Source organism: Ambystoma mexicanum, chromosome 10 (assembly GCF_040938575.1).
Source record: "Ambystoma mexicanum isolate Mex_15411 chromosome 10, UKY_AmexF1_1, whole genome shotgun sequence".
NCBI lineage: Eukaryota > Metazoa > Chordata > Amphibia > Caudata > Ambystomatidae > Ambystoma > Ambystoma mexicanum.
In genome coordinates, this window is record NC_090932.1 from 320,896,963 (window position 1) to 320,924,355 (window position 27,393).

At 46.7% G+C, this 27,393-nt stretch overlaps 1 protein-coding gene across 1 annotated transcript in view; it reads left to right on the forward strand.

Annotated features, from left to right (window-relative positions):
* LOC138493169 (disintegrin and metalloproteinase domain-containing protein 9-like) overlaps window positions 1–27,393 on the forward strand; it is a 4,098,706-nt gene that overhangs the window by 2,554,774 nt on the left and 1,516,539 nt on the right. The window contains exon 13 of the mRNA XM_069620352.1: window positions 6,285–6,374. Coding sequence (XP_069476453.1) covers window positions 6,285–6,374 — 90 coding nt within the window. The remainder of the gene's footprint in view (window positions 1–6,284; window positions 6,375–27,393) is intronic.

Genomic DNA, 27,393 nt, shown 5'->3' on the forward strand with positions numbered 1-27,393 from the left:
GACTTTGCACTTCCGCCATGGCGTGGTGCTCGTGCCCGATGGGTCGGAATGAGCCGCACTTTGCTCCATCGTGCAATGGCGGAAACGCTATTTACGCTATGGCGGTCCGGTCGGTTGATTTCCGCCAGGGTCGTAATGAGGGCCGTAGTGTTTGAAGTGCGGTCCCATCTTTTGATGTAGTTCCATTTTACTTCTTCTACAGAGGTATTTATAAATTTATAGGTGGTGGAGACACATTTTTTTGAGCCTGTGTTTGTCATAATGTATTTTTCAAACAGGGTTAGTTCCCTTGACACTGCTTCTTTAATTCTCGGCGTGTCCAACCAGTGCTATATTTGATCGTACCTGAATTTGTCTGTGGTGCTGAGTTTCAGCAGGGATGTGCAGTCCGCAAAGGATCTTATGCTTTGATCTTCGTACATATCTGCGACCATTTTACATCATGCTTCCTCCCATTTCTGGAACGCCCCTTTCTCCAGCCCTGGCGGGAATTTAGGATTTCCAAAGAGAGGAATGAAGGGAGCCGGATCTTTTGTTAGTGTTCCTTTCTGTGTGGCATTGTCCCATATCTCTTGTGCTGCCTTCATGATTTCACTGATTTGTACATTTGGGTGTCTGTGTTTCTTCCCTACCCAGAGCATGTGTCTGGTGGAGGTTGTCTCTACCGCTTTGTCCTGGACTGCCCATAATTTCTGTGATTCGATTGGTATTTATTCCTTCAGTACCCACAGCTGGGCTGCCTCGTAGTACCTCTTAAAGTGTGGTAGTGCACATCCACCTTCACTTCTTGGGGCAGTGAGGACTGACCTAGATACTCTCGGGGTTTTCCCTTGCCATATATAGGTCATGATAGTTTTTGTTAGGGCTCTGAAAAAGGCAGGTGGGATTCTAATTGGGAGGGCTTGGAACAGATATAACAGCCTTGGGAGTATAGTCATTTTATTTACCGTTATCCTGCCCCACCATGATATTGATAGGGGATTCCATCTCATTGTTTCATGTTTAATTTGTTGCAGGATTGCGAGGTAGTTCTGTGGGAATAAGTCTTGTATTTTCCCTGTCAGTGTTATTCCCAGGTATTTCGCCCCAGTTTTCGCCACTTTGAAATATAAAGCCTCTGACATTTTTTGGGTTTGTACAGTGTCTCTTGCCAGAGCTAAGAGTTCAGATTTCTGTCTATTTATTTTCAGACCCGAAATTGCTCCGAATGTGTCAATTTCCTGCATCAAAAGTGGGAGAGAATGCTCCGGATCCCCCAGGGTCACCAGCATATCGTCCGCGTATGCTGCTATTTTGTGGGAGTATCCTGCCATGTCTATGCTCTTAATTTCTTTGTTGGCCCTTATCCTTTCCAGCAATGGTTCTAGGAAAATGGCGTATAAGAGAAGGGAGAGCGGGCATCCTTGTTTTGTCCCCCTTCTAATATGTATCTTGCTCGGTAGGCTCCGGTTCACTGCTACTCGTATGTTGGGGGAGTTGTAATTTGCTTTTACCATCTGGATGTATGTCTCCCCCACCCCCATCTTCCTTAGTGTATTAAACAGGAGTGACCACTCTACTCGGTCGAACGCTTTTACTGCGTCCAGAGCGAGTACTATCGCCGGAGTTTGCTTGATTACAGATTTTTCCACCAGGTGTATTACTCTTCTAATATTGTCACGTGTCTGTCTACCTGGGACGAACCCCGCTTGGTCTTGGTGGATGAGTTTGGGAGTACTTGCTTAAGTCTGGAGGCCAGTATTTTAGTGTATAACTTCACATCTTGATTTATCAGGGCAATGGGGCGGTAAGAACTAGGGAGCTGAGGATCCTTTCCCGGTTTTTGGAGTACCAGCATCTTAGCTTCATTCATTGTTCTAGTGATATCCCCTTTATTCTTAAAGGAGTTGAATAAGTTTGTTAGTATAGGGGTGAGTATGTCCTTATATGACTTATAAAATTGTGCGGTGAAACCGTCAGGGCCCGGAGCCTTATTCCTTGGGAGGTCCCTAATCCCTATCATGACTTCTTCCTGTGTGATTTCCTCACCTAGCATTTGTCTGTCCATTTCCGTTACCGTTGGGAGATCGATGCCATCTTGGTATGGGGTTTGTAGCCTCTCCTCAGGTTGGTCAGATGTGTATGTCAGATGTGTATAGCTGCTGGTAAAATTGTGCAAATATGTGGCCTATCTCTTCTGTTTGTGTCTTTCTTTCCCCTCTTTCATTCTTCAACACCTTTACCGTCCGCTCTTGTTTTTGCCCTTTAAGTTGTCTAGCCAGATATGGGTCCGCTTTATTGGCTTTTACATAGTACCAGTGCTTCAATCGTAAGAGATGCCTTTCTGCTTTTTTTGTGCGAAGGGAGTCTAGCTGGCCCTGGACGTGTCGAGTGCCTTGTGCAGCTTTGGGGTGGATTTCTGGGTTAGTTCTGCCTGGATCTTTGCTATGTTATCCTCTAGTTCCCTTTCCCATTGGGCGTTTTGTTTCTCCCTTTGATTCTTTAGGGCTATTATGTGTCCCCGGGTGACTGCTTTTAGGGCCTCCGATTGTGTTTCTATGGAGATTTCTGGAAGGTTGTTTATTTCTAGGTATTCCGTTATATGTTCTCGCAAAGTGTTTCCTAGCACCGGGTCCCTAATTATTTCCTCCGGCAGTCGCCAGTTCTACAGCCCTGGTGGTTTATGAAGTATAGCTATCTCTGCCCAGAGGGGGGCATGGTCTGATAACGAGATGGATCCTACTTGTGAATCACGTATTTTGCCCAATAGGCCCGTTGTGACCCAAAGATAGTCTATCCTGGACATTGTCCCATGTACATGTGAAAAGTATGTGTATCCCTGCTGGGTGGGGTTGGTATGCCTCCATACATCTTCCAGGGATAGGTAGGACATTTTCTGCTTCAATGCATTTGACGGGGTTCCCTGTCCCTGTTGTCTGGGCCCAGATCTATCTCGGTTCTGATGCCATGCTATATTAAAGTCTCCTCCCATAATGATTCCCCCCCTGCAAATTTTTCCATGTCTATTGTTTCTTTAAGAAAGCCATCTTGGCCTGAGTTTGGAGCATATATGGTTGCTAGGGTGATCGGGATTACGTACATTTTTGTGTTAATGAACAAGTATCTCCCCTGTTTATCTCCTTCTGTTTGGATTATCTGTGGGTTGAGGGAATCGCGAATGGCTATCATGACCCCTGCTCTTTTCTCGTGCGCGTTAGCCTGTATGGTCACGTTGTAGCCTTTCAGTTTAATTTTATTCTTATCTTGTCCCCATATATGTGTTTCTTGGAGCATCAGTATATAATAGTTCCCTTGCCTTAAGAAGGCCTCCACTTTCTCCCTTTTGACCGGGGAGTTTAGGCCTCGGATGTTATATGTTAGAATGTTTATCCCCGTTGTTCTGTTTTGGATTTTTGCTTCCTTTTGCAGCAGGCTGGACCTAAATACGTTTGATCATTCCCGTGTATGAAACTTCTCCCAATCTGGGCAACCCCCAACCTGCTCAAACAATATACCCCCTCGGACCCCTAAACTGCCCTGAGGTGGACTCTGGTTCCTATGACTGCTCTGGCGTTGCGCCGTCCGCGCCATGCCCACTTAGACTCAGGGATAACTTGGGTATTCTAAAACCCCTCCGATTCTAAGTATTGACCCAGTACCCCCCCCCCTCCCCCGCCGCCCCTATGTGATTATTGGTCCTGCCCCCCCCATTACCGTTAGACTCTGAGCAGGATGAGGTGTCGCTGGATCTGTGGTATTTTGAGACTCTTGTACTTCTGGTTGTTTCGACTGGGTTCTCACTCTTTTAGTTGAGGCCCTTTTACCTTCCTGTCATTCCTCTTCCATTCCCATTCCGATTTTCTCTGAGTGAACTTTTCTATCCATCCTTTCTGGCTTGGGCCTTCCTGGTCCTGTATTGCCAATATTTGCTTCCCTTCCTCACATGATGTTACCCTTCTTTGTTTCCCTTCCCACATGAACAGTAAGCCGAATAGGAAGGTCCACTTGTACCTAATTTGTTTCGACAAAAGTTCCTTTACCACTGGGCCCATTTCCCTTCGTTTCTGCAGTGTGGATTGAGCCAGGTCCTGATATATTTGGATGTCCTCCCCATTCATTCGTATATGATCCATTGTCCGGGCTCGCCAGAGAATTTGTTCTTTTTGAGGGTAGGAGGATAAAACCCCCAATACATTGTGGGGTCTTGCACCTGGTTCTCCTGTCCTCTTGGGGCCCACTCTATGTATTCTGTCTATTGCAATTTCCTCTTCCTCGCTTGCGTCCAGGATGTCCTTGAAAACCTGTTGGACTGCTTCTTTTAGATCTCTTTCTTCCACCGTTTCTGACATGATCTTAATTCTTATGTTAGCCCTCCAAGAGCGGTTTTCCAAGTTTTCGCATTGCAGTTCTAGATTATGGGTTCATTTCAGCAGCTGTTCCTGGATTACAGCCTGCTGTTGAACCTCTTCATCAAGATTTTGCGTGATTTCCTCCAGGGTGTCTGTTCTCTCCCCCACATAAATTAGCTCGGTCTTGAGCTCTTGTACCATAGTTCTCATGTCTGTTTTTATAGTATCAAATTGGGTCTGCACATTGGCCATGAACTGTGCCTGGAATTCCGCAAACCACTTTTTCATATCTTCTTTTGACCACTTTTTCATATCTTCTTTTGTTGCCATGTCTCCCGGCTCTGTCTCGATGTTTCCCGCCTTGGCGCTCTGACCTTCTTGATTTTTTTTCCTCGTTGAGACTACTGGTGTACTTATTTCTGTTCCTCACAGTTGAGGGAGGCGCTGTTCCTGTTTTCTCTGAGGTGACTGTTGGGGTTGTTGCACAGTTTTTCCCCTGGATCTGGACATAGATGCAATTATAAATTTGGGTCACGCTGCCACCGTGTTCCCACTGGTCTCTCCTTTTGCTGCTGTCCAGGCACGTATATTGCTCCTGCTATGGGCGGCTCGTGTGGTTCGATATTATTGTTCTACTGGGAACTTATCTTTATGATCCCGGATCTCTCTTGGGTTGTTCCCTGTGAGGCGATTTGCGCCCTTTAGCGCAGATGTTGGGAGCCACAGCGTTAGGTGCGGCCTCTGAGATTGAGGTCTCCCTTGCAGGGGTGGGGGTGGGTTTTGTGGGTTTTGTGGGGTTTCCTCCCCCCTAGTGCTCTTGCGCGCTTGTCTTCTCCTTCTCCCCCCTGGGGTTCTGCCTCTCCTTATATTGGACAGAAGTCCTTGTGCGCCCCTATTTTTAGGAGTTAATTCCTAAACCTTTTCCTGCTCCCTTTTTTCTCCCTGTCCTCCCCTTCTGCTGCACCTCTGCGGCTGCCCAAAGGGTATTGTACCTTCTGTTGTGGGGGAGGAACTGTGTACCCTCATGCGCTGCCTCTGTCAGCTTGGGCTGCTCTGTTGCAGGGTTTCCCTCCGGTGCCGTGCCTCCTGGAGATTTTTTCCTTGCCGTAGGTCTGCTCCGTCCGCTATTTACCCACGGCGATCCTCCTGGTCCCGGTCTCCTCCGTGTCACACGCGGGCTGCACCCACAGCTTCCTGCAGATCGCGTTGCCTCCTCTGTGCCCGTTCAGCTGCCGGCTTCCTCGCGGCACCTGCTGGCGTGTGCTGTCCTTCCTCTCAGTCTTTCTTGTGGGGGTGGCAGCCTCCTCCCCCCCGCTCTCCAGTCCCCCGGGCGCCGCGGGTGCTCCGGCAGCCGTCCACACTTCCTCACGGGCATCTGGCTTGTTCCGGGGCCTGGACCCTGTGGTCTCTCCCAGCTTCTTCCGGCGTCAGAGAGCGCCCTCCTCCACCTCATCTCTCGGCGCCATCTCTGAGTCTGCGGGGCCGCGACAGACCTGAGTCCACTACTCTGCTACCTCTCCCGCACCTCCAGGCTGCGAGGGGGGGGCGCAGGGACCGCAATCCACATTATTGTGTTGCTTTATTGGCGCGGCAGATGGGGGAGAGGACGGAGCTCTGCTCACGCACGTCCTCTCCTCTTCACCGCCGTCTTGGAATCTCATTTGAAAACATTTTTGTAAATCAGGCTCTCTGTCTGTAAAGTAACAAGGTTGTTTGTGAAATATTACTTTGTTTGCGTACCATAACGATAAAGTATTTGGATTTGTTTGAAAACTGTCACATTACTCTCCAACCTATTTTATTTTCCCCATCCATTGCCCATCCCCATATAAAACTGATTCATAAACTCTAGAAAAAACAGCTGAGAAATATGTCTTGCTAAGCTTGAGTCGTGTTGGTGTTCTAACTTTACAAACTGTTTCCTATCTTAACAGCATACTTTTCATTTTCTTGCAGGAATGCACAAATGTATGTTGTGACCCAGAAACATGTCGACTTATTAAAGGTGCTTCATGTGCATCAGGGGAATGCTGTAAACGATGTCAGGTAAAATGCCATTTAAATCACAGTAAAATTATGCCATTTTCATATGGGTTTCTGCAATTTGTTCGAGAGAAGAGCCAGAGAGTCCCACAGAAGAGGATAAGAGTAGGCATGTTTCTTCAGTGGTACATTATTGAAAGTAATTTGGCCATACATGTTTTTTAAATTCTCCATTGCTTTTAAAAGTTAGGGTCCACTCTCAATGCCAGTGACTAGGTTGTTTCTGTGTTTCTAAAAGAGCCTCGAGTTTTCGTATCCAGGAGCATTTTAACAAAATGTAAATGAAGACCAAAATATCAACAAACTTAAGAAAAACGTACTTTATGCCAAATATCATCCATCCCCATCAGTCACCTAAATCAAATGTATTACTATCAACAGTCTGTGTCGATTGATGACGGCAGCAAAGATTATGTTGTGAAAGCATTAGTGGCTTGGGGTGTGGAAAAACGACTCCCTGTGCAGCATTTTACTGGTTTAGGCAATGGCCAAATGGAGTTTGGGGAGAGATTAATGCCCTGTGTACTCGCCGTTTAACGTGCTGGTGGTATATGCCAAGTTTACTCTAGGGAGGTAGCGTACACCTATTTAGCATTATGAATAACATTTGAAGGGATTCCCAGAACAAGGAAGTGTTGATCATTTATCATGCACCCTGATTTCTTTTTTTGCAAAATATCTTTTATTAAACCTTCGAGGAACAAAGCCAAATGTAATGTTGTCAAGACTTCTACTATAGAGTAATCAGAATCTCATTTTACATTTTCATTAACCCACCAAATCCCCCAAGCAAATTAGACAACAACATTCAACGTGAAGGTAAACATAAACAGTACAAAAAAAAATACACAACACGGTTCAATCAGTGGCTTGAGCAAGGCCTCCAAGTTCTCAACAATACTAGGCCGCCCCTTTTCCCGTTGCCACAGGTGCCCTCTCTCCCCAACAGATGTTCATCACTGCATTAAGTGTCTCAAAGTTTGTGGGCAGAAGAACCTCTGTTCCCTGTCTTGTCCAATGTCAAGGAATGGGGCCCAAGTGCTGGAAAACTGTGTCATATTTCCTGTTACATGTGCGGACAGTTTCTCCATTGCAACAATTTCCCAAACTTTGATCCACTAGTATGATGGCATCGGTCCCTCCCTTGTTTTCCAAAATCGTGCTCTGTTAAGCTTTGCTGGCAGTAACAGTTGAGTTATTAGATCTGCCCTAGGTCCTGAGGCTGTATGTTCCCCGTCTTCTGGTACCAACTCGGGGGCACAACGGGAGCAGCACTTCAGTAACGTCCTTTATTCTTGACTTGATTTCTTGCCAGTAAGTTTGTATTGCTGGGCACTGCCACCACATGTGAAAAAACCTCCCCAATTGGCCACACCCATGCCAGCAGCGATACAAAATATTCTATTGATATTGCATGCAGTCAGTGCAGTGTCATGTACCACTTGAAGCAGAGTTTAACCGCACATTCTTTATACCCTGTACACCTGGAGCTCCTATTGGTTCGGGCCCATATACGTTGCCAAGAGTCTAACGGGATCTCCGCCCCCAAATCTTCCTCCCACTGCTTCATGTATGAGAGTGTATCCTCCAGCTGGGCCTTGTCTAGTAACCTGTAACACTGAGTGATCCTATGGGTGCTTTGCCCCTCAACTAATTGAGTTTCGATACCTCTTTGAGGGCCTGTCCCGCCTGCCTTATTTTATGATTAGAAACTCATTGTCTAATTTGACAATGGCAGAAGCGCTCTGATTCTGGGAGAGTGAATTTGCTTTTGCATTCTACAAATGTGAGGGGGAGGCTGTCTTTATATAGGTCTTTAAAGGAATAGTGCGCTCAAAAATGTTACTGTCCCAAGCGTTCGGGAATGTGGTTCGAAGCAAACTGTGATCGATGGCAAAAACATTTCCTATGCACCATACCTTAGTTTTCCTCACTTTTACACATGAAAAATTAGTGATCGGGGCGCAACCATCTTGTGCCAATCTTATCTGTTGCAGCATCGCCCTAAGCTCAAGCGTCCTCACCGCACTAAATCATATCACCCGCCCCTGAAGCTGACATCACTATTCCCAGCGATATTCTCCACCTATTTTCATGACGTTAGTGGGCAGCGTAGCCAAACGCGCCCAGTCATCACCTATATCTTTGTCAGTTGACGCAGAAGTAGGCATATCAACACACACATCCTCTCACAGCACAGCGCGTCCCAAATTGGAATAAAAAACACTAAGCTTCAAGGAAACATCAATACTCTGCAATTTATTATGTATTTTTATTTCACAAAAACACTTCGAGAACAACCATGATCCACTGATTTCGATTAAACACCAATTTTCGAATTTCCTGGGGTTAGAGCATCAAATGTTTATCATGACGCACAAGGGGTTCCGTTTGGGAGAAGATGTGCATTCGACGCATCTTGAATCGCAAGGCTTCGGCATCAGCTTCTTGCTAGACCGTAAACGATGACAGGTTGCTCCTTGTCGCTGGTACCGCCAAAGGGCATATCGTTCCCGGGCGATCGTCCCACATCATCGTTATGGAAATCCATCCGTTTAGGTGTATCTGCCACTGCTGGCCAAAGAAACCATCTGTCGGTATCTGGAAACTATGGCATTCGTAGAACAGCACAATGTATCTGTGTAGATAACATAAGAAAAATATATTTTAGTAGCCGTTCTTTATTCAAATGTATCCATTTACCCTGTAATTCTATGACAAGACTGGAGGCTAGCATTATGCTTCAACTTCTTTATTTTACTACTCCTCAGCAGTTTCAACCAACTAATAAAACCAACATCAAATATTGAAAAAATGTCCAACAGACTTTTCTTCCTTTGAAACTACAATCCCTATACTCTCTGTAGTCCATCTCCCTTTCAGCTCAGCTATGACCACTTCCTGTCCCTGAGCTCCGCCTCTTCTTTTACTGCTCTTCAAGCAGATAAGTTCTATTTTGGTTATCTCCCTACTGTTTGGAGAATTGTGTTAGTTTTCAGTATGTGTAGAGTTAGGTACAGTGTTTAACATTACCAGAATGCGGCAAGCGCAGGGATTATAGCTCAGGAATGAGTATAGAGCTCTTGATCTTCGGATCACTAATTTTGACTTTTAGAATTTGACTTTTAGATGTGCACTGCACAGCGACGCACCGGTCATTGCCGAAGTGCGGTGTTTATCTTTATTCCGTTTTTAGCTCGTTTTCGCGAGCTGTCGTTTCCTCACGACGTGCCCGCCCCGTGCCGTATGCCCGGCACATTAGTGGTGGCTGCCCGCTGTCGGAGAGGTTCGCAGTGGCCCAGGGGGCCGCGCTGAATCAGAGCCCCAGCCCCCTCCCTCGTGGAGGCGGAGGCAGCGAGGACCTTGAGCGCCGGATAACAGCCCCCTCTCTTGGGGGGGCCGGGACAACGGCGCGCTAGGCAGCCAAAGCTCCATGGCTCCCGATGTTGTGGGGGCGGAGCCAGAATGAGTGCCTGCTTCAGCGTTCGCAGTTAGTCTTGCGACACGGAGCGGAGCACTCGGAAGTAGCCGGCCCGGCGGTGATTATATGATATAAACTACGCTGTAACAACGCGGACGCGTTGTCTAATAACAAAATTAAGAGTGCGAAGTAACGCTTGCACGCCGAGGCGCGGATCCAACCAGCAGACAGCTGGAGATAAGCCTCACGAGGCGGTGGAGACTTTGGAGTGTACATATTTATACAGCGTTACTCAGGCAAGGAGGACTTGATGAGATAAGCCCACACCAGGCACTTGTAAGATCTTTAGTACGTCCGGTACAGCCACTATAAAACTAAAACAAAAGAAAATAACAATAAATAAATATTGATGATATAAAGAAGAATCTACTGATTAAGGTTCTGAAGCACCTATATTGAAAGGGCGTGCAGTGACACCCTCACGGGTATATCAGGCACACAGCACCCTCCCAGGATGTCGGATTTTGAGTGGAGTGAAGAGGAGCAGCCATCAGACCTTGCTGCCAGCTTCAAGGAGGTGCTGGGGAGTTCACTTATAGATGCAGTGGCTCAGGGGATGAAACCCCTGCAAGATAGACTGGAGTCCCTAGAGGCTATTTTACATCAGCCCTTAGATAATGCCGGAAAGAGCGCACGCCCGCAGAGCCCTCTGAATCAGGGTCAATGGGGAGTATTAAGGCCCGAAAAAGGAAAGCTCCTCTCGACCCCCCAGGGCCCTTCAGATGGGGCAAAAGAAAAGGCCCCGGAGGTCGTCGACGCCTTCGCAAAGATCTGTGAAGCATTTGCGGCGCCAGACTGTGCCGGACCTCACGACCCCCACTCCAGGGGAGGAAGAAGATGGAGATGAGAACCCAGGCTCGGAAGAGGAGCTGGAGAAAGGTGAACCCCCCTCCCAGGATGAGGAGGAATCAAGGGAGTAGGAGGAAATCAAGCCTAGCGGAGGGAAGAGAATCCGCAAAGAGAAGCACCTCGTGGAGGTGGAGGAAGATATGTTTCATCCGGACAGCATCCGGAACCCGAGATCCTCAGACTGGCAGCCCTTGCTGAGAGTGGCTCAGTATATGACCAAGAGGTTACGGAAAGCGCTGGACAAAGAAGTTCGCCAGAGACTTCAAGCCGAGTGCCGAGACCAGACCTCCCAGGAAAAGTGGCCGAGACGCCAGAATTAGATCCCAAAATGCTGACTTTCGTTTGGAAAACAAACAAAGACCCCCGTAAGGGTATTGATAGATCTTGGAGGAGTTGCCAAGAGAAAGTGCTGGACCTGGCCGGACCACTCGCGAAAATCATGGACCTGGCGGAAAGAGCCAGAGATATGGGGAAGAAGTAGACCCCGACGCCCTAGCAGGCTGGGCGCAGAGAGCAGTATGCCTTTTAGGGAATGCGAACTGCGCCATCGCATCAGAACGTCAGAGAGGCCTATTATTGAAGATCGACGCACAGCTTAGTGATTTAGCCTCATACGAAGCCGGCGTAGCAGCTCAGGGACTCCTCTTCAGGGAGACCACCGGCAAAGAAATGGAACGCTTTGTAGGCACCTACACATCCTTGGAGAAGGCACAGGCTTCCATCCGGAAGATTTTCACCAACCGAGTTTTTGGAGGGACCAGTCGTCACAGGGTTCGTCCGGCTGGTCGCAAGAAGACCCCCAGAATCCCAGAGCCCAGTACTGAGAAAATAGGCAGCAGGACTCCTTCTTCCCGTCCAGAGGACGCTTCCCACGAGGTCGCAGAGGAAGAGGATCAGGTCGTGGACAAGGATTCACTCAAGGTGAGAGCAGCGCATTATCCCCCAGTGGGGGGGAGAACTGGCAGGTTCTGTAGAAACTGGCACAAGCTTTCCAGTGATGCCTGGGTGTTGCAAACAATTGTGGGTATGTGCCTAGAGTTCGTACAACCGCCCGTCCAGGGGTGCAGGCCTCACCAGCAGCGTTTAGCGCGCGCGGAGCAGAGGCTCCTAGACCAAGAGCTAGGCCAGCTAGCGGCGAAGAACGCCATAGAAAGGTGTCCGAGAGACCCAGAATTTATAAGCAATATGTTTCTGGTGCACAGAAAATAGAAAGTGCGCCCAGTCATAAACTTGAAGGAGCTGAACGGTTGGATAGTTTACCGTCATTTCAAGATAGAGGACTCGCTCAGGGAGAAGGATTGGCTGACGAGACTGGATCTGAAGGATGCCTATCTAACGATCCCTATAGCAGAAGAATTCAGAACGTTCCTAGCTTTTCGCTGGAAAGGACAGCTCTGGCGATTCAAGACTATGCCCTTCGGGCTTGCTTCGGCGCCATGGGCCTTTACCAAGTATTGAAGCCAGTAGCAGCAGCAATAAGAGAAAAGGGAATAAGATTGATCATTTATCTAGACGATCTCCTACTACTAGCCGAGGATCGAGAGACCCTCAGGTATCAGACAAGATGGGTCCAAGACCTGCTGTCATCCCTAGGTATCCAAGTGAACATAGAGAAGTCAGATACCGAACCAGCGCAAAGGCTGGACTTTCTAGGTTTCATCCTGGATACCAGGAAAGCGACGCTCGAGCTCCCAGCTCGGAAAAATTCGCAACATCAAGAGGGAGTTGAGGGGATGTCTGCAAAGACAAGTAGTATCCCTCCGAACTCTAGCAAGGATTGTGGGGGTGTTAGTAGCTTCTATTCAGGCCATTTTCCCAGGGCCATTGCATTACCGACCTATCCAGAGGTTAAAGATAAGACGTCTGCAGCAAGGAATGAGATACCATCAACCGGTGGCGTTGAATCAGGAATCCAAGACAGAGCTGGAATGGTGGTTAAAGAATATGGACGCCTGGAATGGACGTGCCATTTTCGGAGACAGACCAGATCTGATTATAGAATCCGACGCCAGCCGACTGGGTTTGGGCACAAGGTACGGAGACCTGCATCATAGCGCTCTTAATGCGCCATCATTTACCAGCGGGGTTCAACCAAGCCAGTTCGCCGCGCTGAAGCTCTGCATACCTAAGGGAGAAAAAAGAGACATTTTAAACAAAGAAAGGCATGCAGGATAGCAACAAAACTAAAGAACAGCAATAAGACCTGCCTGAACAATATCAAACGGGCCGGCGTCAGTGAAGTAACTGGACCGCACTCGCCCATGAAAGACAACGCGCCCCTGCAAAGAAGGCAGGACGGAGAGCACACCTAATTCTACCACAAGGTGAGGAGAGGGCGCCAGAGGGACTGAAATCATATGGGGTGGAGGGAGGATACTTACCCCAGTCGGTCAGTCTTGAACACAGTCCTCATGTATTTTCAGGCAGAACCTTTCCCGCAGACCACATCAGGGCAAAGCTGAGAAGCATACCAGCGAGTAACCCGGCTGGGTGGCGTCCCTGTGGATACCAGGTGAGCGTAACAGAGCGTGAAGCCTACCATAATAAATCCACCTGGGCGCCATGGAGACATCAGAAATGGACCAATTGGCCCAATTGCTAGGAGAGCTTCGTGCTGAGGTTCATTCTGCCCGACAAGAGACTAATGCCCTCCTTAGAGACCTAATAGTGACCAAAGAACGCACTGAAGTTAGCAGGCAATACTTGCAATCACTTGCAATCACAGGCAGGACAGACGCCTCTACCTGGAAGCAATCCAACAATGCAAAACCCTGCCATACCACCCACTCTGGTACAGATCACGTTACCTGGAACAGTGCCAATGGCACCACCAGAAAGGTTCTCAGGCGACCCACAGAAGTATGCGGCATTCATCAATCAGTGCCGCCTTCATTTTCTTTGTAGGCCTGGAGCATTTGCAAACGACCAAACTCGGGTAGCTTTTGTCTTATCATACCTGAGTGGTAGTGCAGCAGATTGGTCGGTGCCGTTGGTAACCCATGACGATCCTCTATTACATGACTTTGAGGGGTTCCAAAGAGAAATGGAAAAACTTTTTGCTTGCCATACCCAGCAACAAGCAGTAGATAATGTACATTACTACCTTCAACAGACTGGTTGCCGAAGCTAGGTGGCCAGAAAACAAAAGAACCAAGTTATTCCATCGAGGCTTACGAGGTGAATTAAAGGACGTCTTAGCCCAGGTGGTTGATCCACCCAGAGACTGTGCAGAATTCATAAATCTGGTCATGCAGCTAAACCACCGGTTGCAGGACCGAAAGGCAGACCGGTCTAAGACGGACCCTCGGACCGTGTATGTTCAACCAAGGGAAAACGCACCCCGTGTACCTGAAAATGCTGTAGAACCCATGCAGATTGGAGGGATACGGCCTCCATTAACAAAACAAGAGTGGGACAAAAGAAGACATCAACAGCTTTGTTTGTATTGTGGGAAACCAGGACATTTCCTGAAGGACTGTCCAGTAAAACCCCCAAGATGGAAAGTCGGGGCCACAGAGAAGGATGAAGCTAAGGAATCAGAAAACTACCAAGCTCGACAAACGTATAGGTCAGTTTGTCAAGTGAGAAGAAAGAGTTGCTGACCTCGCACTTTGCAATACCAGTGATCTTAATTAACCACCAACAGTTGTCAAGAATGCATGCTGTTGAAGCATACATCGATAGCGGAGCAGTTGGAAATTCTATTGATCAAGAACTGGCAGCAGAGATGGGGCTTCCTTTGTCTTCTAAGCCAACTATGGACAAGGTAACCACTGTGGATCGGACAAACATCGCTTCCGGACCAGTACCCAGTGCACAGCCAGGGTAACCTTGCTGTGCCAGGACGGACATCGGGAGTCTATTTCATTCGATCTCATCAAGGCACCTCAGTTCAGGCTAATACTAGGGATGCCATGGTTGGTTGCTCACAACCCTTTGATAGACTGGCGGGCACAAAAATTCACCTTCCCCGGTGACTGCTCCCCTGCCTGCTATTACCAAGAGGAGAAACCCGACGTCTGTATCCCCATGACTCCCGGAGCTACAGTATCAACCCTGTGACCAACTAATACCTTGCCAAGTGAATACCATGATTTCCAGGATGTTTTCCGAAGGGACCAAGCCAATACATTGCCGCCGCACAGGCCCTATGACTGTCAGATCAACCTTGTTCCTGGTGCAGAAATCCCTTGCGGCAGGATCTACGTTCTCACAGAACCAGAACACCTTCATTTGAAATCCATTTAGACCAGTACCTTGCAAACGGATTTATCCGTCCTTCGAAGTCCCCCGCAGCCAGTCCTTTGTTCTTCGTACCGAAAAAGGAAGGAAACTTGAGAACCTGTATTGACTACCGCGCATTGAACCAGATCACCGTGAAGAACCGCTACCCCTTGCCACTTATCCCTGAGATGCTAGACCAAGTTAAAGATGCCCAAATTTATACCAAATTGGACCTTCGAGGAGCGTACCACCTGGTCCGAGTCATAAAAGGAGATGAATGGAAAACCGCCTTCCGTACTAAGTACGGCTTGTTTGAATATCATGCCCTTCGGGTTATGCAACGCTCCTGCGGCATTCCAATATTTCATGAATGACGTCTTAAGGGAGTTAATTGATGTGTGCGCCTTAGTGTACATAGACAACATTTTGGTTTACTCAGCCTCGAAACAAGATCATGTCAGGCACGTTCGTTCAGTCCTCACCAAGCTCCGTCAACATCGCTTGTTTGCAAAGTTTGAAAAATGCTTTTTTCACGTCACCGAAGTAGAGTTTCTTGGTTTTATCCAGGAGGCATGAGAATGGATGTGCACAAGGTGGATGCCATTCTGAAATGGCCTTCACCAACGTCTCTGAAAGGGGTACAAAGCATGCTGGGCTTTGCGAACCTCTACCGCCGTTTCATCCCAGACTTCTCTCGGGTTGTGCACCCAATCACAGTACTATTACGAAAAAACAATAAAAAGTTTACTTGGACCGAAGAAGCAGAAGAAGCCTTCCAGGAACTTAAACAGAAATTTACCTCTGCTCCAATCCTGCGACATCCTCGTCCAGACCTCCCTTATGTCATTGAAACTGATGCGTCCAGTCTTGCAATGGGGGCTGTCCTTTCACAGAAAGACCCGGAAACCGACCAGCTACATCCTGTGGCCTTCTGGTCGAAAAAGTTCTCACCTCCAGAGATTAATTATGCCATCATGGACATGGAGCTCCTGGCTATCAAATCCGCCTTTAAAGCCTGGAGGCACTGCCTTCTGGGGGCCAGACACACCATTACAGTCATCACAGACCACCGAAACCTGCAATATCTCAAAACAGCCAAGGCCCGGTCCTCTTGCCAATTACGGTGGGCCGTTTTCTTCGCCGAATATGATTATGTAATCACATTTCGACCAGGAGTCAGAAACGGAAAGGCGCATGCCTTATCTCGCATGGGCATAGATGAAATAGTATATGCAAATCCAGACCCAGTACCTATTATACCTGAAGACAAACTCTTGGTTATCACGACAGCCTTAACACAAGCAGAACTACGGAAAAAAATCCAACGGACAATGAGTCCTGATGCCTTCCTCGCATGGCAAACTCAAGGAGAACAATTTACCATCAAGGACCATCTACCCTTTTTTAGGGTTCGCCTATATGTACTCAAAATGGAATTGCAACAGCATATTATTTCAAACTATCACGATTCACTGATTGAAGGGCATCCTGGGATCGGCAAAACCCTAGCTAAGGTGAAAGATAACTTTTGGTGGCCTACCTTGCGTAAGGACATCATTCAGTATATTCAGTCCTGCGGTGTCTGCGCACAAAATAAATCTCAGAAACAAAACCCATCTGGTCTCCTACACCCATTGGACATTCCTCCAGTTCCATGGCACACTCTTTCCCTTGACTTCATCATTGAGCTACCTCCAAGCCAAGGGTTCAACACCATCCTTGTAGTTGTGGACTTATTCTCGAAGATGGCCCATTTTATTCCTCTCAAAGGCCTCCCAGACGCAGCCACTTTAGCAAAAGTGTTCCTGGAGGGCGTGGTTAAGCTACATGGCTTCCCTTCGGTTCTGGTCTCTGATCGAGGCAGCCAGTTTGTTTCAAACTTCTGGAAAAAATGTTGGGCAATGGCGCAGATCGACGTTCGGCTATCTACCAGTCACCATCCCAAAACGGACGGCCAAACCGAGAGAACCAATCAGACACTTGAGCAATATTTACGGTGCATGCTGCACCACGAACAAAGACATTGGAAAGACCTACTATGGATAGCCGAATATGCATATAACAATTCTTTGCATTCAAGCACGGGACAAGCACCCTTCTTTACCCTTTATGGCAGACATCCACGTACCTCTGTCCGGGTCCTTGGAGGGAGGAATTACCGGACCTTCCAGCCAGCTTGGAAATGCCAGCGGTAAAGACTCTACACACAACCATTACTCAGGCTTTCAAAAGGGCAAAGGAACACCTTATTCATGCCAAAGAAAAACAAAATAGATTCGCCGACCAACACCGGAAAAAAGGCCCCTGATTATCAAGTAGGAGTCAAAGTTTGGTTAGCTGCTAAATTCGTACCCATCAAGGGAACCCGGACCTTTCATCCCAGATTCTTAGGGCCCTATACCATTAAGGCAATTATCAAACCAGTAGCCGTGAAACTGGATTTACCACCTAATCTACAAATCCACCCGGTATTTCATGTGTCCCTCCTGAAACCAATGCAACCCGGCACACGGATTGGGACACCACCTAAGCAAGGTGCCGGCGCCGTTCACTCCGTACCGCCACATTACGAGGTCCCCTCGCGGGACCCAGGAAGCAACGCCTGGGAAAACCAGGCGTGCTTACCGGGTCCCGCGAGGGGAAGAGGGTGCAAACAACGGGCCATCTCGTAATGGCCCGTTGTTTGCTCCCTCTCCCATTCCCATTCAGCCATATGGGGGCTGAAATGGGAATGGGGAAGGACCGTGTCCGGGTCCTTGGAGGGAGGAATTACCGGGCCTTCCGAACTCGGAATGGCCCGGTAAGTCCACATTCCGAGGACCCGGACCCCAATGCGATTTCGGCGGCAGCCATGCCGCCAATAGCGGCATGGTTACCGCCGAACTCGTAATGAGGGCCATAGTGTCAACTATATTTCATTTTGTTGGGAAAGTTGCATCATATTGACGAGTGAACACTTGAAAATGTACATGATCACACAACCAAATGCTTTTGATGGCCAACCTAGTTCTGTAATTTGCTTGTTGCATACATCTGTCCAACTGGTGCTCAACCCATGAGCAGATCCCATACTCCTTCACATTCCATCTTATCACCCTGTTGTTTTATACCAGCTATCCTGAAAGCGAGATGGCCACAAACTACAATATTCCCCCTAGTTTTCCCAGTTCTCTGCCTGCTACGCTCCCCAATCTGCTTAGTGTCTTACTTTCTTTCCTGTTACATAATGAATACACAAAGCTAATTAGATGTTTATGGAAAGTAGTGATTGATTTGCGACAGATCTACTGCACTACCATACACTGTAGTTCGCCTCTCGAGCTCGCTTTCCTCTATGATTATGATTACATTATATACTAGCACCAGCAGAAGAGAGAGCTGGCCAAACTCTTTTCAGAGCCCTTTTTATCATATCTATGTATTTGTGTCCATTCATGCAGCTAATCCTTTAATTTTACAAACACTCACTCAGGGCTCGCAAATCTTTTTGCCCACTCACTTAATCGAGTAGATTTTACGATGGATGAGTACCATCTGCAGGGGATGTTTGAAACTTTTATTTAAAATGTACTTTGCAGTAAATGTCAAATGAACATGTCACTGGTGGCCTCTAGGTGGCAGCAGTGTGCCAAACATAAAGTGGGTTTGTGGTGACATGCACCATGTTACAGAAACCACATTTAAGTTTGTTCTCATCCATTGCCATGCGTCAAGTGCATTTCTTTTAGGTCGAGTAGGTAAACTAAGTTACTCTGTGAAAAAAGGGGGGAGTCCCTCGAGTTTTCAGGGGGCAGGACCTGGGCAAACTGTGGCAAAGAAATTGCCTGGTTGAGTTGAATCACAATCAAAAGACATTAAACATTGTGCAGTTGTTTAATCATAAAGAAATGTTGCGGAACGTAATAGTAAATCTTGACAAAAGATAACTAAGTTACTCGACCTGCAGGTCTAGCAGAATTGTAAAGAATTTGCAAGGCCTGTCTCCTCTCACTAATATCTTACTTCAGCTGTACACACAACTGCTGTATTGTTGCTCATTTTTATATCTTGGGTACACATAATTTCTGGTGACACTAAATATACCAGTACAACATTGCTAATCAAATGGATTTGTTTGCTAATCAAGAAAAAGTTAATTAGCAAACTCTGCTAATCAATAAAGAAAACTATTAAAAAACAAATGTATGCCTTACATTGTTTTATATCTTCAAGAAAACCATGAGCCACATTTCCTTTATGTTGCTAATATAAACAAAATGAACTGAATCCATTTCAATGTCAGTTAAAATAATCTAGCAAGAAACGCAAAGTATTGCGTCTTTCCCAGAAATAACACCATGACATACTAAATGGTTGAGTAGCGCCCATGATTTATTTTGGGTATATTTTCCATCTTTCTTGAGTGAATTGTTCTTATCGGAAGAATAATTTATGTATTTATTTGATCATGGTAACAACATTACACTACAAACCATTTACACATCCAAACTAAAAGCCTATCTCCTCACCTCCGAGTTACCCTCTTAACCTACCTTTCATCTGCCTTCTAGCTAACCATTTTTCCTCGCCTCTACCCTGTCCCTCACTTTCTACTGCCTCCACTCTAGCACTTGATCCATCATGGCCACATCCTTAACAGCCTACTTGCTTTTAAAAATGCCTAGTTTTTGTTTGTCCTTAATCTATGTATGTCCACCCATGCATTTTCCTTGGTGACTGTTCCATTTACTTCCCCCACACCCTGGTCAGACTGTCACTCAAATTTGTTCCATTGTAAGAAACTCACTGCTCCACTTCAAATCTGATTTCTTATCTAGTGTAGCATTGTTCCTCCCTAAATAAATAAAAACATACATTTTAAAAAATTTCTACTTAACATAGATAGTCCTGCAAATAATGTAGTTATACTATATGTTCCATTGTAGTAACAATGTACTTAGTTATATTTACAAAGCCTAATAGAGCCTTCTTTCACAAAGAGGCTCCTATCGTTCCCAATACATTCTGATCGCTAAAGTAGAAACAGTCACACTTATGAAGTGTGTTAACATCAGCTTATGGAAAATTATTATTACCAATTTATCTTCCACTTGCATTTTTGTTTATGCACAGTTTAATATCTTAAATAAAATGTAACAAATGTAGAGATAATCAAATGTAAAATAATTGACAACCAGTGTTAGGGAGAATTCTCTGTTAAGGCTAATTTCCCAAACCTAGTGAGTCCCCCAGCAGCTTTGCTGGTTTTTTTGGGGTTTATTTTTTTCTCCTGCTAAGAGTGAGACTCTTTTTCTCCCACTCTTAGACATGATTTCAGATATCCTTTGACTTTGCAATGTGTTTAATGGGCTATGGGTTCTTTTACTCCATAGGGTTTCATGTGGTTTTTGGTAAGTGTGTTACACAGCACCCTCAGTGCAGTAACACAGGGGTGTCATAGTGACCCCCAAACATAGACTCCATACCCTGGGACTGACTACTGTCTCCCAGGGCATATAAAGTCACCATTGACTTTACTAGTCTTAAATTGGGAACAGAACCAGTACAAACCATCATATTGTTGAAGTACTGGTAGGGGTAATTAGATTGCCCTTGGGTCTGTTTTTCGAGGGGGCACTGTGCAGTCCCCCCTCATCGAGTTTCTGGCTGGTGGCAGTGGTTACCACGCGAAAAATTCCTTAAGAATATTTACTATGGGATTTTCCCATTCATTTTAAACGCACCACTTTTTGGTGCAATTTTAAAGATACCGCCGGGTTATTTATTTAATATTTATTCCCGGTTGGGTCTTTTCGTCAGGACTCGGTTTTAAAACGGCGTTTGTGTTCGCCTCTGTAACTCCAACCCAAGTCGAGCCCTTTGTTCCACTTTTTGGCGGGCTTCTCCACAGAAGCCTCCAAAAGTGGTGCCACTCTGTCTGGGTCTACAGGATGTGTGGGAGGGGGGTTTAGGCACCCTGGACTGAGTTGCCTCGGCAACTCAAGTCGCACTCTTGTGTGATTGGCCCAGTGGTGAGCCGCGCGGTTCACCACTTAGCATGTTTGAGTGACAGCTAGGACTGATGAATGGGGGTTTTCTGCATAAAAGCAGGGCTTTGGGGACTGGGACTTCAGACGTCGTCACAGGACCAAAGTATCCGAAGAGGGAGAAGCTGAGCTGACCTGCAACGACGACACCACCAGTGGAGCCCTGCTGAACCGACTCACCACTTCTTCCAACGACAGAGGAGATCTTCATCCCGAAGAGTCTTCTTCCTTTGATTGGTGGGGATAACCAGTTTGCCCGCCTTTTCGCCTTCCCAGATCATCTCGTGGCCGCCTTGCCTGTGCCAAGCACCCCGGCAACCGGGATAACACATTTTACCACTACCGCAAATAAAAGGGTAGTACCTTTTAACCGGAGAACTCCGCGGCTGGTTTCTTCCCTGGCAGTGCAACGACCTTCAGCTTTCCTCCATGTCGAGATCTTCTCTTCCTCTGGACGACGCCGTGACTTGCACCCGCTGCCAGGAACATCTGCCCCCGTTGGAGGATTCTCTCCACTTTCAAGGTACTGTATCCGCCTGGCCTCCCTCGCAATGGTCTGTGTGGGGTGTCTCTTAAATCCTCAACTTACCACTTGGGTTGGCCCTAGGCTGGCTAACTGAACTTTTCTGAGCTGAACTAATTCCCTTTTGAACTCCCTGCAAGACTTTTCAAGCCTTTTAAACTGTGTGATCTTGGGCGCATTGGTGTTCTACTCTCTCCAAGAGGGAGCCTGGCCTCTTAACTTTTTGCTCACAAGTAGACTTTGACTTTCCTGCCTTGCTGGGTGCTTCTAAAGTATTGTGTTGTGTGCTTTTCCTAATTTCTGCCTTTTCCCTCCCTTTTTCGTAACTTATTGGAGTGCCATCTTTAGTTAAGGGCTCACCGCTGTCTGAAAATAAGTGGTGTTAACTAAGACTTGTCTAATAAGGAATAAGGGATGTATATATATTAATAGTGACTGTGTTTTTGAACTTGCTTACAATAATAGTGCTGGAGTGTTTCTAAGTGTGTCTTTTTAATAAATAATTATATACTTTGATACCAAAGCTCTAGTCAGTGTTTGCTTGTTCTACTGTATTTTGGTACCTCTCTTGTATACTCTATATACTGTCTAACTCTTCTTGAGAGAAGTCTGGCTGCTCAGCCCCAGCTACCAGGTAAATCTGGGTGGTACAGACTGCTACCAATTGGGTTTACTGCCAACACCTGTAGTCTTAAGCCTTTTGCAGTGGTGTTACGCTCACCTGGCTGCCACAGAGGTGTCGAGCGGGACTGGAGGTGCAGCGTAGGAAGATTTGGCGTGCTGGTGGATAATACCTCCTGCGGTAAAATCAGGTAAGCATATGGTGGCAAGAGATTGTCCTTGTTTTTTCCCTTGGCTCACCTTGTTTTTTTCTTGTCCCCCTTAGACGCTGGAATGCGGCAACCAGGTGATGGATACAGCACCGGATCGTAGAGATGATGCGAGGAACGGTGAGTATGGCGCTGCGCTGCTGCTGGCGATGCAACGCGTTTAAAATGAAGTCTGTTTCTGGTTCAAAGAGGCGCTGAATCCGAAATCAGGTAAGAAATCCAGTAAAGTTCTTGTTCTAACCTTTCTTCTTCTTTCCCTTCTTTCTAGGCGCTCTGGACTCGAGGCAGGCGTGGCAGGATGCTGGATGCTGACTGCAGACACGGTGAGCGTTACGCTGCTGGATGCAGAATAACGGAGAAGCATGTGCTGCTCTTTGGGCGTGGTTTAAATAGCTTTCAAAGTAGTCCCAAGTAAGTATTCCTCCACAGCCACAACCGAGTAACAAAATAGTCCCTAAGATAAAATAGTCCCTTCAAGCCTCACATGGGCTTGGATGCTTGGATCCCTTGCAGCATGGTCTGCATCAGGTAAGTTTTAACATATGAGCCTGGTGCCTATGGCGCCAGGACTGATGTCCCATATGAGCCTGGCGCCATAAGCGCCAGGACTGTACCCAGATAGCCCCTAACAGGGGTTGCTAGGTTTGCTCCAAGTAACATGATGCCTGCTTCCGGGGTTGATGGACTTGGTCTGGATGCCCGGGGGTAGGCATTATGACAGCACTCCCCCCCAAGGCCCCTCCTAAAGTCGTTCCTCCCCTTGGCCTTGGTTTGTCTGGGAAATTCCGGTGGAATCTTCTCACCAACCTAGGTGCATGAACGTGGTCACTAGGTTCCTATGACCGTTCTTGTAGTCCGTAACCTTTCCAGTCAATTAAATAAAAAAGTCTTGACTTAACCATTTTGGAGTCCAGGATACTTTTCACTTCAAATTCGGGTTCCCCGTCTATAAGGACGGGGTCAGGTGGCTTGGTTAGTCTTGTCCCAGGTTGTACTGGCTTCAGAAGTGACACATGGAAGACGTAGTGAATTCGCATACTAGCAGGTAATTCCAATTTGACGGCCACCGGGTTGATAATGGCCTTAATAAGGTAAGGTCCCAAATATCCAGGGTTAAAGGTCCGCTTTCCTTTTAGAGGTATGTGTTTTGGGGCCAACCAAACTTGATCCCCAATTTGGTATTGTGGAGCATCACTTCGATGCTGATCAGCGTTTTTCTTGTACTTTTCTTTCGCATGTTTCAAATGTTCAGTTGCTTCCTTAAAGGCTTGTGTAATAGTAGCGTGCAGATGGTTCACTGCGGGCATTTCTAAGTGTTGAGGCGAGTCAAGTTCTGAGGTTCGAGGGTGGTGCCCGTGTATGGTATAAAAGGGGCTTTGTCCAGTTCCAGAATGTACAGAGTTATTGTATGCATATTCGGAGATCCATAGAATGTCCTTCCAATTACTTTCAGTCTGGTGTAACATACAACGCAGGTACTGTTCAAGAGTCTGGTTGGTCCTCTCCGTTTGACCATCGGTCTGGGGATGGTGACTGGTCAATAACCTCATGTCGATTTGCTTCAATTGACAATATTTCTTCCAAAAATGTGAAATGAATTGACTACCTCGGTCAGAGACCAATACGGAGGGAAATCCGTGTATTCGAACAATGTTTTCGAGAAACTCCTTGGCCAGAATTGAAGCAGAAGGTAATCCCTTTAAAGGAATAAAGTGTGCCATTTTGGAAAAAAGATCCACAATAACGAGAATGGTGTTAAATCCATTACATGGAGGTAGGTCTGTAATAAAGTCTAACGATAAGGTGTGCCATGGTGTAGGTGGAATATCCAAGGGTTGTAAAAGGCCAGCCGGTTTTTTCTTCTGACTTTTGTTTTGGGCGCAAATGCCACAGGACATTACAAATGACTTTACGTCTTTTCGCCAGGTGGGCTACCAGAATTGTCTCTTAATTTTAGCTTCAGTTTTTGCGATACCTGGGTGCCCTTCCATCAGGGTGTCATGATAATTGGAGATGACTAGTTCTTGTAGTTCCTTATGTGGTAGAAATAGATGCCCTTGATAATAAGGTAGGTCATTGATGACAGAGTAGTCTGAGCCTTTCTTTACCCAGTCCTGCAGGGCTGTTGGATCAAAGAGTTGTTGGATCTTTACCTGAATATCTTCTAGGGTTTGTAAAGTAGTTATGCCAAGAATTCTTTGTTCTCAAATTATAGGCTCCGGGTTCGCATATGCTTCTTCCATTCCTATTCGGGATAAGGCATCTGTTTTGCCATTTTTACAGCCTGGTCGATAAGTGATCACGAAATCGAACTCAGCAAAGAACAATGTCCATCGAAGTTGACGTGATAATTGGGCTTTGGCTGTCTTTAAATACTGCAAGTTCCGGTGATCAGTGATTACAGTAATGGTATGCCTGGCACCGAGAAGATAATGCCGCCAAGCCTTGAAGGTGGATTTGATGTCTAATAGCTCCTTATCGGTAACCGCATAGTTTAACTCAGGTGCCCAGAACTTTCTGGACCAAAATGCTACTGGGTGAAGATGACCGGTTTCAGGATGCTTCTGGGGCAGGACAGCTCCCATGGCTAAACTGGATGCGTCGGTTTCAACTATGTATGGGAGTTCAGGATGAGGATGCTTTAATACAGGTGCAGACGTCAATTTCGCTTTCAGTTCTTGGAAGGCATTCTCAGCTTCTTCAGTCCACAGGAAGCGTTTGTTTTTTTGCAAGAGCGCTGTGATAGGGTGTACAACGTGCGAGAAATCCGGAATGAATCTGCGATAGAAATTAGCAAATCCGAGCATGCTTTGTAATCTTTGAACTGAACTGGGTGTTGGCCATTTGAGAATTGCGTCAACCTTTCGAGAGTCCATTCAAACTCCTTTTGGAGTCAGGATAAATCCAAGAAATTCAACTTCTGTAGTATGGAAAACGCATGTTTCCAATTTTGCATATAACTTGTGCTGGCGTAGTTTCTCAAGGACTGCACGAACGTGCTTCACATGGTCAGATTCTGAAGAGGAATACACTAGAATATCGTCTATGTATACGACAACACAGACGTCAATGAGTTCACGCAGGACATCGTTCATAAAATACTGGAAGGCTGCTAGTGCATTGCACAACCCGAAGGGCATCACCTGGTATTTGAATAACCCGTACTTAGTGCGAAAAGCAGTCTTTCATTCGTCGCCTTTCTTTACACATACCAGATGGTATGCCCCTCGGAGATCTAATTTAGTGTAGATGCAAGCGTCCTTTACTTGGTCTAGTAATTCTGGGATCAGAGGCAATGGGTATCGGTTCTTAACCGTGATCTGATTTACGGCGCGGTAGTCTATGCACGTTCTGAGGTCACCTTCCTTTTTTGAAACGAAGAACAAAGCTGAAGATGCATGGGACTTGGATGGACGAATGAAGCCATTGGCAAGGTATTGGTCCAAGTATTGTTGTAGGTGAAGGTTCTCGGGTTCCGTAAGTGCGTAGATCCTACTACATGGAGGTTGTGCACCAGGTATGAGATCAATTTGACAATCATATGATCTGTGAGGTGGTAAGGTGTTTGCCTGTTCTTTTTGGAAAACATCCTGGAATTCTTGATATTCGTGCGGTAACTGCACAACTGGAGTAGCGACTGTGGCCAGGTCCTTGTTCAAGGTTTTTATTGGGTAACAAGTATGTGCACAATCCGGGAAGGTTATTCTCTTCTCTCGCCAATCAATACAAGGATTATGTGTTTCCAACCAAGGTATCCCCAGTATTATTTGGAACTGCGGGGCTTTGATTAAATCAAACACAATAGTGTCTCGATGCCCATCCTGACCCAATAATGTCATCTCTGCGGTGGAATGAGTTACAGGCCCAGAGGCAATTTCAGTTCCATCGACTGTGGTGATGACATCCGAAGTGGTCTTTCTGCAGAGAGGTAGATTCATCCTAGAAGCCAATTCGTGGTCCACATAGTTTCCTATGGCCCCACTATCAATGTATGCCCTAACTGCGTGCAAACGTGATGGCTGCCTTGGATCTATAAGGACCATTGGTATGATGAAATGCGAGGTCTGAGTATCCTTCTTCAAGCTCGGCAAGCGGACCTCTACGCGTGTCGGGCGTGGTCGTTTCCCGAGTCAGGCTCCATATGGCTTTTATCAGCAGCTCCTACCACCTTCTTGGATGGTTTTACAGGGCAATCCTGTAGAAAATGTCCCGAAGTTCCACAGTATAGACATAATTGCATTTGCCGCCTTTTTTCTCTTTCCTTCTGTGTCAAGGGACCTTTAACTCCTCCGATTTGCATGGGTTTTGAGGCATCTGTTCCTTTGGGGGTAGCGTTGGGTTTAACCAACACCCGGTTCTCGAACTTGGCTCGATCAGCCTTTCGATTCTGAAGTCTGTGATCTAACTGGACCACTAAGTCTATATATTCAGCACAGTCTTGAGGTGGGTTCACAACTTGAGCCAAAACATCTTTGAGTTCTCCTCGAAGTCCCCGATGAAACAACGTAATCCATTATTCCTCGGGCCTTCCAGTTTCCACCACCAACCTATTAAAGGTTGCTATGTAGGTTAGAAGGTCTTGGTTATCCTGTCGTAGGGACAAAAGTTTGTTATCCAGGGCCTGTCCTTGAGAGTGCCGGGCAAATAGTCTTTCCGTGCTCATTTGAAAACCCTGAAAATCCCGAAGAATAGGGTCATCCTGATTGACTAGTGGGATTGACCAATCCGCTGCACTGCCGCTGAGATATGATAATACAAAGGCTACTTTGGCTTGATAGTTTGGAAAGGCTCCAGGTCTGCATAAAAAGTGCAAACGGCATTGGTTCATGAACACGGCGAATCTTTTCGGGTCGCCCGCAAAGCGTTCTGGCGGGGCTAAAGGGATATTGCCTGGTAAAATCACTTGCACAGGGTTGCTTGGTGAAACAGGGTTTGGAATCCCCCCCGAGTCCCGGTAGGGGTGTTTGCCCCGCTTGGTTTTGCAGTCATTGTCTAGCAAGACCATCAGTGCGTTCCTTCGAAACAATCAACTCTCTCCTGAGTGTATTAGTTTCTTGGCGAGCGGAATGTACTTCAGTCCTAAGTTCCC